This window comes from Gavialis gangeticus, unplaced genomic scaffold, assembly GCF_001723915.1.
Source record: "Gavialis gangeticus isolate Ggan-Ray unplaced genomic scaffold, GavGan_comp1, whole genome shotgun sequence".
Lineage (NCBI taxonomy): Eukaryota > Metazoa > Chordata > Crocodylia > Gavialidae > Gavialis > Gavialis gangeticus.
Genome location: NW_017729018.1, coordinates 11,356,106 through 11,365,086, shown reverse-complemented (window position 1 = coordinate 11,365,086; position 8,981 = coordinate 11,356,106). Strand labels below are relative to the sequence as shown.

Below are 8,981 nucleotides of genomic sequence, written 5' to 3'. Positions count from 1 at the left end.
CCCCCCCACCCCCCAAAACATCCCTAGCAGCACTCCCTCCAGGATGGGGTTGAGGTATATTGGCAGGGCAGAGACGGGAAGCATGCAGCACAGGTCCCCATCCTTGGGCCCACAGTGTGGCAAGAGGATTTCAGTCTCCAAGGCAAACCACCGGCACCTTTCCCTAGCTCTAAACTCACCAAAATAAGTGGGTGTTTCGAGTCCTGACATACAGACGTTGCATCAGTGCCCAGAGCTGATCCGTGGAGCTGTGCTTCCCTACTCAGCTCAGCCCAGACTTCCTGTCCCTGCTCCCAGTGACCCCAGAAGCTAAGTGGTATGCCCTACCTGTAGCATCCATTGCCCTTGACCTTTCTTTCCATTCAATGCTTACTACAAACCTGTGCTAAGAGCCAACTGGCCCCAACCAGAATGACTGGATGGCTGACTTCTCTCCTCTCCAGAGAGCTCTACAGCATCAGACCTGTTGTAGTTTGAAGGATTCTTATGAATGAATGAATCCACAACTCCTTTAACAACTAGTTTCCTATTTAAATGTCCTTGGATTTAAACTTTACCCTATGCCTTCTCTTTCATTTGATTCCGACCTCACTGACCGATGAGAATCGATTCCTGCCCTCTTTGATGCACCTCTACACACTGGGAAATAACAAGCATTCCTCACATGCGAAACACAGGTTCCTTATTGCGTGTGCACACGTTCCTGCACCTTTGCTTCATTCTGCTGCTGCATGACCCAAGCTCAGCTGTCATGCGTCACCAAGTGGCGCTCTCTGCTAAAAGTCTAGAAATGCCACCGGATTTCAAACTACTGCATTCCCAACATATTGCAAGATTGATGCTGGGACCCTTCAGGTTGACCCATGATATAATGCTGACCAGAATGGCTGCACCCCACCTGACCAGTACCTTATGGAGAGCCCATCAGTTGTAATGGAAGCAGTTTGAGGGGAATCAACTGCTTTAATAAAAGTGCTTAACAAAGATTTGGTCATGGCTCTCACTTCCTTGAGGGAAACATTTTCTAAATTGCCAGTTCCATGTGAGGTGGGTTTTTTTTTCTTCTTTTGAGCTGCCTCAATCCCCCTCAAGAAGAGGGTACCACACACAACAAGCCTCTACTATGTAACAGTCCAGCTGTAACAAAACAAGCTAATGCTTGACCATCTATCCCCTTTTAACTGACACAACTGCCCTTTCACCTCTCAGCCTGTCCTATTTGACCTACAGGCAGCGTCACGTGCAACTATTTCCATGTTTTGTCCCTTCCTTCAGGACATTACTAAAATATTCCTTTTTCAGTCTGTTTCTCATAGGCTGGAATGGGCCAATTCATCAGACCTACCTCGACCAGAGGCCGCATGGCCTATTCAACACACACGCACACACTGCTCTCTATTTAGTGTATTAGACCACTCTGTATCCTCAGCATGAGGCGAGTGTACAGCATTGGATTAGGCTTCCTACCCTCCTCCCGCCCTCAGCCTGAAGTGGTTTAGCTGATCAAGCCATGATGGGGCCAGTAGCTACTTCTGATTATATAAAAGGGAACGGGGCACGTAACAGAGGCGTTGGTTTTACTCTGGCGGTTGGATCATTTAGTTTATATTAAAGAGCAGGGTAGAATTCTAGCTCCTCACTTATTCCACTGGCAAGTTGAATATTTGGCAGGTTACACCATAAAGTTCACTATTCACATAGGTTGGCGTTTGAAGAACTATCCCTTTGCATGGCACAGTCCAACTTCTCCCTCCTTCATCAGCACCAGATGGTACAATTCCTTTTCTTTTTTTTCCTGTTGCACCAGCTGGATGCATCTGGCTTGGGAGGGACGCCAGTCTCCCCTTTCAGTCGCTGCTAGTGGTACACAGTCTGTTACCTCCTTCCCCTCCACTCTCCAACTGGTACAGTCCACCCTTGGTTTGGAGTTGAAATGTGAGTGAATCAAGTTCTTCCCTCCCACCCTCATACGCTACTGTCCTCTAGGAGGGGCTCCTTGCCATCTGATCCTCCAGCCTGCGGGCTGTGGGTGTGGGTCTGGGCCCCGTTGCTGTGTTTCTTGTGGCTGCCTGATCTCAACGCAAGGTTGTGTTCTGGGATGAACAAGGCCACTAGGAGCGACAGCAGGACAGAGCAGGCTCCAAAGAGGAAAGGGGGCCCTGGGATGATGCTACTCTGTAAGGCAAAGCAGAGGAATGATTAACGTTGAGACATGTGGAGAAAAGATGCAAAACCCAGGGTGATGCTAGGCAGGTACCTCATCAGTGGGGTTGGCCATGTTGGGCTTTGTGGCTTTCCCCAAGGTCTCCACCTCAGCCATTTCGTTCAGCTCCACGTGGAACAGGTAGAAGACAAAGCCATAGAGCGCCGGCCCCAGCCCATTACAGAGGCCCCGAATTCCGGTAATCATCCCCTGGACCACACCTAGGAAAACAAGGTAGGGACAGAGAAGACATCAGCCTCCACCTTTCTGAAGGGCTTCACCAGGCACATAAGAGGTTCCCTAACACTTGGAAGACTGGTAAAACACATATAAGCCAACAAGCGTCTCAAGACGCATCCAAGCTCCTACTTGGCTACAGTCGTCTACAAACTCATCAATAGGAAACTTGCTGCTTTCCAGAATGTGATGAACACTGTTAAACTGTACAAAGACATGCAAGACATTTAAGGGTGTCAGACTTCAGGATTCAAGGGGCAAGCTTGAGATAGGGAAATGATCCAGATCCTTCCCCTCTGACCTCAAATGATTGCTCATGTGGCTTATGAAAGTTTTGCTAAGGCTGCCTTCTTCAATCAGCAGATATTGCTACAACCAGGATACAGGCAAGATAACTGTATTAGCTCATACCATCAGTCTGTCAAGTCCCACGCTCTCTTGGTTGTATAAGTGCCTGTTTAGAGGACTTGCATTCTACATGCTAAAGGATTAACATGGATGATGGCTGTCATGAGGCCTTGAAGCCACACAGCCGTGACAGGGCAGGGCAAGACGATTACCACAGTTTAAAGGGTTAAAGACAGATTTATACCACCTGGAGTGGCAACTGCATTTCCGCCCCACACAAAGCGTAGAACTGGGAGGTTTGTTTGGACAGTTGTGGGACAGGTGGTCCAAACCCTTAGACAAGCTCAATGGGCCACTCACCCTGCTGGTCAGGGTCTGCGTTTCTGGACACCATGGCACTAATGGCTGGAAATGTGATACTGGACATTGCAGCCACCGCTCCTGCAGCCCACATCATCCTAGAGGAAAGAACGGTCAAAAAAATCAACTGGAGAGGAGGAGGGCCTCCACACACAGAACAATATAAGCCAAGGCAAAAGGAGCAGGCACACATCTCCCCCTGGCGGCTAAAGGGAGAGCACCTCACAGAACCGCACAGGGCACAGAACTGCCTTGGGAGGGGAGGGACCAGAAGCATACCAACATGCAGTTTGTCAGACAGTGTTGATCAACTCTTACCAAGGCTGTGATCCAAAGCCGTACCAGGCAAGCTGCAGGATCTGGAAGCCTAAGCCCAAGAGGATGGTATTCTTGTTTCCTATTGACCGCATGAGAATTCCCAACACAACTGTCTGAAGAGAGAAAATGAAACACTATCATCTTCCTTGGTTTAACATACTTGGAAGTGAATGGGATAGAAAACAAAGAGACTCTCTGCACTGCAGGCTCTGTTGTCAGGCCCTTGGGCTGTTCTACAGCCTGCAAAGTGTGCTTGTATAAGGGATCACAAGGCTAAGACGTGTGGCTGGCAGAAAAACTCCTCCTTCACTTCTGGCTAGGTTTCATACGATGCAGGGATTATCATCATTAGATGGAGACACCTGCAGAGGCCCATCTAATGCAGTCCCTGTGCCCACAGCAAGTGTAGGCATTCTCTATAGGCTACTCTCTCTTTCCAGGTCTAACCTAAATGTAAGTGTTCTCAGAAGCAAGGCTTCCACTTCTTCCTCTGGCAAGTGTTTTTAAAGGCAATACATCTGACTGCTGAGAAGCTTCTCTTTAATTCACCCCATTACTTTCAGATACAAGCTTTGTATCACTTGAAAGTTCATCCCCCTTCAGAGAGGGCACTACTGCTACCCTGCTTGGTCTTTCTATCTCAACTGAAGGCTTGAAAGGCAGGACTGCCACTCCAGTTAGCATTATATGAATAAAATGGACACTCCTGAGTTGCCAGAGAGAGGTTACAGTCTTCCAGAGCACTCCACAGCTACTCAAGGGCAAAGCTGAATGAATGACAGCTCTTTAGTGATGAGCTCAAATAACCAGTACTTTCTACCTCATCCATCACAGAAGATAGAAATACATTATGAATCTGCGCACATGACTAAAGGTGCATGTGTGCGCAGCCACTGGGATTCATTTCATAACCAGGATGTTTGCGAGCGTAGTTTCCCCAAAGACTACAGAATACTGGTTCTCACCTGAGCCAATATAGAGAGGATTCCCACTACCCCAATGAAGGCTGCTACAGTCTCGGAGGAAAATCCAATGACCTGCAAAGGCATCAGAAAGGAATGCTATTCCAGGCACAGGACTTTGCACATACAAGCCAGTGTTAGTGTTTATTGCCTACATATCACGTAAAGTGGACATCAAACAACCACACTGTCCACAAACCTTGTGGCAAAGTGACCATTACAACAATAAAATGGAAGATATTCTTATTGACTACAGATAACTAAGTAAATGGAATATCCTAAAATGCCTGAAGGTAACAGGACAGAGAAGGCAGCTAGTGGCCATCCAGGGAAGGGTTGCACAGATAATGCAGGACCCATGTAAATGTTAGGTTTCTAGGAAAGGGAGCAGGTCACTGGTTCTTTCTCTTGCACCGTTGTTGGTGCTACTGCCACACAGCACCTCCTCAAACCAGAATTGCTGGCGTGCAGTGAAAGTAAAAGTCCCTCCAATAAACTGGAGGTTGTGGGGAAGAAGCTGCCCCAGAGAGTGCAGACAGGAAGGAAATAAGGACGTGCACGAGACTATAAATTGTGAGGCTCAGCCTTCAGCCCCTGTATGTTTCAATAGTCTAACCCCGATGACTGACCTGTCGCAGGTACAGGAAGAAGCTGGAGTACTGGCCAGCTTCAGGAAGGTAAGAGAGGAAAACGGTGATGCATATGAGAAGCACCGTGGAGTCTTGGCCCACTTTGCGGAGTGACTAGAGAAAGGGACAAAGCAAACAGCATATTAGCCCTCTCTGATCTGAGCCCAAATGCATCTCCAGCAAGGAAAAAGCAGACAGCATGTATTATCTGTTACGTGGAGCACCCTGCAGGGCTCATTCTGAAACAGAATTTCAAGATATTAGATGTGTCTGTGACAGTCAGTCAGCCCAGCAAACAGCTCCTGCTTCACACCCCTCACACCCTGCAAGTGTGGGAGCTTTATCCAGTTAACAAACCATCAGAAAATCCAGCTGGATGTCTGCAACTCTGACTCTCCTCAGAACATAAACAGAGCAGATCATTGAAGCTAACCCCTCCCAGACTGCATACAATGCTGCCTTCTCTATCCCAGATTAATACTGAGAAATCATTCCCAAGTCACTCTTAATTAAGTGCCCTCCATGGCCTCTTACTTCACCCGTGTTCAGCAGAACTGCTTTTTCTTAAAGAAAATACAGTGGCTGCCAGGCTCAGAGAAACACAGCTTGCCAGATCCTAGCACCTCTCCATAGTGTCTGTTAATTACAAGGCAGCAGACAACACCTGATGGTTCAGAGGAAGGTGTGAAGACTGCCATAATGGGCCGGATGGCTGCAGAATATTGCACATGGATGAGGTGGGTGAGAAAGGCCTGGACCATCGCAGATAGGCAGCTCCTACCTTGAAGTAAGGGACCTGTCACCCTCTGACATCTCAGTCAGTGCCATCAGAAGCGTTAGCAAATAAAATGCTCCCTTAAGATGCAACCAAGCCAGGCTCCACACCTCTTCTGGGACCTAAGGAGGTCTCCCCCATGGAAAGAGCAGCACTAACCTGACATGTCTCTTGTGTAAGACAGTGCAATTGTGAAGCAACAGGCCTTGAATTCACACAACAACATGTTTCTACCATGAGAAACTTGCTTCAGGCAGATTGGAGCTGTTTTTAAGACACTGTAGCTGTGTAAACTCAGAAGCCAGCTCTGGAAAGCTGCCAGTCATCAACATCCAGGCACTGCTCCCCTGAGAGGGGCTGACTTCACATCCCTCATCTCATAAAACATACTTTCATCCTGTCAGAAAAGGAAACCTGGGACTTGGGTGAATATAGATGTGGAGCTGCAGGGAAAGATAAGCAGCAGTGGAAGTACTTACGGCAAATGGATCAGCCTGTTCCCAAGATATAGGGGCTCCCCAGGATACAGGGCGCATTTCTTCAGGCAGCGACTCTGGGACAGCCAGCAGAATGAAACCGATATCCAGCAAAGCAACACCTGAAGCCAGCACCACCACCAGCGTGTCACTGTAGGCACGGGACAGATATGCACCAATTGCTGGACTTGTGACCAGGCTGGCAGCAAAAGTGGCTGAAACCTGAAGCATGACACAAAAGTTATTGTTGCCTCCTCTGGCCCGAACCTCTTCCCCAGTACAGCCCATGGGCAGCACCTCCATCTACTCTGGAAGTGATAATCCATAAGGACATAGGCTTCTGTATATAGCTTGCCCTCTTGGTATGGTTCTAGGCAATGGGGAACAAAAGGCATCTCTGCCAGTGCCTTTAAGACATTTGCACGAACCCTGTGAAACCCACAGAAGCAGAGAAGCCAGCACTTCTGGCTGCAGAGAAACAAGCCAATGAGCTCCCCACACTGTGCTACTTATAGCACAGGCTGGAATAAAAGACCAAAGGACAATGCAGCTGGTCTTTGTATTTCACAGCAACAAATGCCAGGGTTGATTTCTGAGGCAGTAATGGAAGAGGCAACAAACTGCTTTGTGAGAGATGCAGAAATTCTGGGGAAAATACCCATAAAAAAGCCAGAAGACACCCCCCCACTCCTTAGCTTTTCAGCAATTCTTTAACATCCTTCTTCACAGGGGAAGCCAATATCGCAAGTCCTCACCAAACCATAAGCCGTGCTGCGTTCATGCTCCTGAGTGATGTCAGCAACATAGGCAAAAATCACAGAGAAGGTGACAGCAAAGACTCCAGACATGGAAATGACAGCAAAATACCACCTGGAAGAGATGGTCCCAGGACAGAATTAAAGGATGCCACACAACACACACAGTATTCTAAGGCTGCTGGGCTTCAGTTTTGTGCCCTGCAACACTTCATGGCTTGAAAGACCATGAGACGGGGACTACTGCTCAATAACGAGCCAGTTCTCATCAAGGGAGCAAGACTCTAGAAGGCACTTCTTCTGACTAGTAATGAATCCAGTGGTGAAGCAGAGTAGTGAGAAACCTCTGGATTAAGAAAAGGCTCCATCATCTCCAGGGGCTTTCTATGAACGATGTGAATCTCTGCAAGTCTCATCCATTGATGGCACCTCCCACTGCCATCTCCAGTGCCCTCTTCTGGCACTCAGCTCTGTATGAGCACTGTTCATTAGGAAAAGAACAGACTCACCAGGGACTGATCTTCATGAGAGGGATTGGCGCACATGTGAAGAAGACAGTGAGGAGAAGAAAGGACTTCCTGCCCCAGACATCAGAGAGCGCACCGATCAGTGGGGCACTTAGAAAAGACAGCAGACCCTAGGAGAAGACAGACAGATTCACACCGACTGAAATCCCAAACCCTCCAGCAGTCAGGAGGAAAGCAAGAGTTAAACATCACCAGTACAGATGCCAGGAGGCTGCAATCCATTCAGTCTGTTTTCTAGAAGGCAAACCATGACAGTTCATTAGGCAGCTTAAGCCTTTATATTGGAAAAGCAATCAACTTGGCACTGCTCAATGCTCAGAAATTCTCTCCCCTTTCCCTGCAAGTGCACAGCTTGCAACTGTGGCCTTCCCACGAGCATTTGGGCACCAGTGAGTTGTCACTGCCACAATGCCTGAAGACACTGGCACATCTCCAGAACATCAGTGTCTGCTGAAGTTTGGGGAAAGTTCTGACTTTTCTAGACAGAGACCTGATGCTTCTGAACAGAGGCCCAGGACATTCAGCCCCTATGAGTTCTCCAGCCCGGGTCTTACAGACTCACAACAGAGGGCAAGAACAGACTCGCTCAGCTATACAAGAGATTATCTGAACTGCTCCATTTCAGGATAGAAAAAGCACTTTCTCCATGATAGCTCTCTTCCGTTCTCTTTATTGCAGTCCCCCTGTCAAATCCAAAGCATAAGTCACTATGCTATTTTGTCACATTACCAAGCAAATCAGAAAGTTTGTTTCATTGCTTACTGGAATCTGCCACTCCCCTCCTGATACTGAACTTAAAATCACTTCTCCAGTTGCTACACTGCTCTGCAATCCCTACTTTATGTTGTAAGAAGGTACAATTTCTAAATCATGGTTGTTTTTAAATGGCATTACTTCAGCAGCCAGGATTTCTAACATTCCAGGACCAGATCACTAGGCTGCTCTCAAACTGCTCTGCTGTGTTTTTAGCTTAACTCAGAAAGCCTTGAGGCCTGTGCTACCTCACCAGATTTCCAGGCTAGAGGGAATGAGGCCACCCAAGTGGGAAAGCATGCAATTCAGCGTTCATATCCTTTCAATTCTGCACTTTTTTGCTCAGCTTGCCAATAAGGTAGCTCAGCTACCTTATACTGGGCTGAACCAAATATTGGGTCCATACATTGGGCTGAACAACCAAATACATGCTGACTCTATTTACGATTGACCCTGGTCTGTCTGGAATGAAGCCCAGATGACAGGCCAGTCTAGCCTGCTGCATATGCTTTCATTCCACCGATTCCTTAATATGGGTGCAAAATTCCTTACCTTGACTCCATGGATCAAGCCATTCATCAAGAACGTGTGCTGAGGAAAAGTCTGGTGCAACACCTAGGGAGACAAAGCAACAGCTT

The 8,981-nt window shown here is 47.8% G+C and overlaps 1 protein-coding gene across 2 annotated transcripts in view; it reads right to left on the bottom strand.

Moving 5' to 3' along the window:
* Window positions 1–1,062: 1,062 nt before the first annotated feature.
* The window catches only part of LOC109294914 (hippocampus abundant transcript 1 protein-like), a 16,016-nt gene continuing 8,097 nt past the window's right edge, over window positions 1,063–8,981 (bottom strand). Inside the window, exons 1-10 of one of the 2 annotated variants that reach the window (XM_019513498.1) lie at window positions 8,896–8,981; window positions 7,573–7,700; window positions 7,064–7,178; window positions 6,312–6,530; window positions 5,058–5,171; window positions 4,432–4,503; window positions 3,467–3,579; window positions 3,149–3,246; window positions 2,258–2,424; window positions 1,063–2,175 (exon numbers count right to left, since the gene is read on the bottom strand). In XM_019513498.1, coding sequence (XP_019369043.1) covers window positions 1,966–2,175; window positions 2,258–2,424; window positions 3,149–3,246; window positions 3,467–3,579; window positions 4,432–4,503; window positions 5,058–5,171; window positions 6,312–6,530; window positions 7,064–7,178; window positions 7,573–7,700; window positions 8,896–8,922 — 1,263 coding nt within the window. In that variant the 5' untranslated portion in view covers window positions 8,923–8,981 and the 3' untranslated portion in view covers window positions 1,063–1,965. The remainder of the gene's footprint in view (window positions 2,176–2,257; window positions 2,425–3,148; window positions 3,247–3,466; window positions 3,580–4,431; window positions 4,504–5,057; window positions 5,172–6,311; window positions 6,531–7,063; window positions 7,179–7,572; window positions 7,701–8,895) is intronic. The other variant, XM_019513500.1, reaches the window with a different exon arrangement.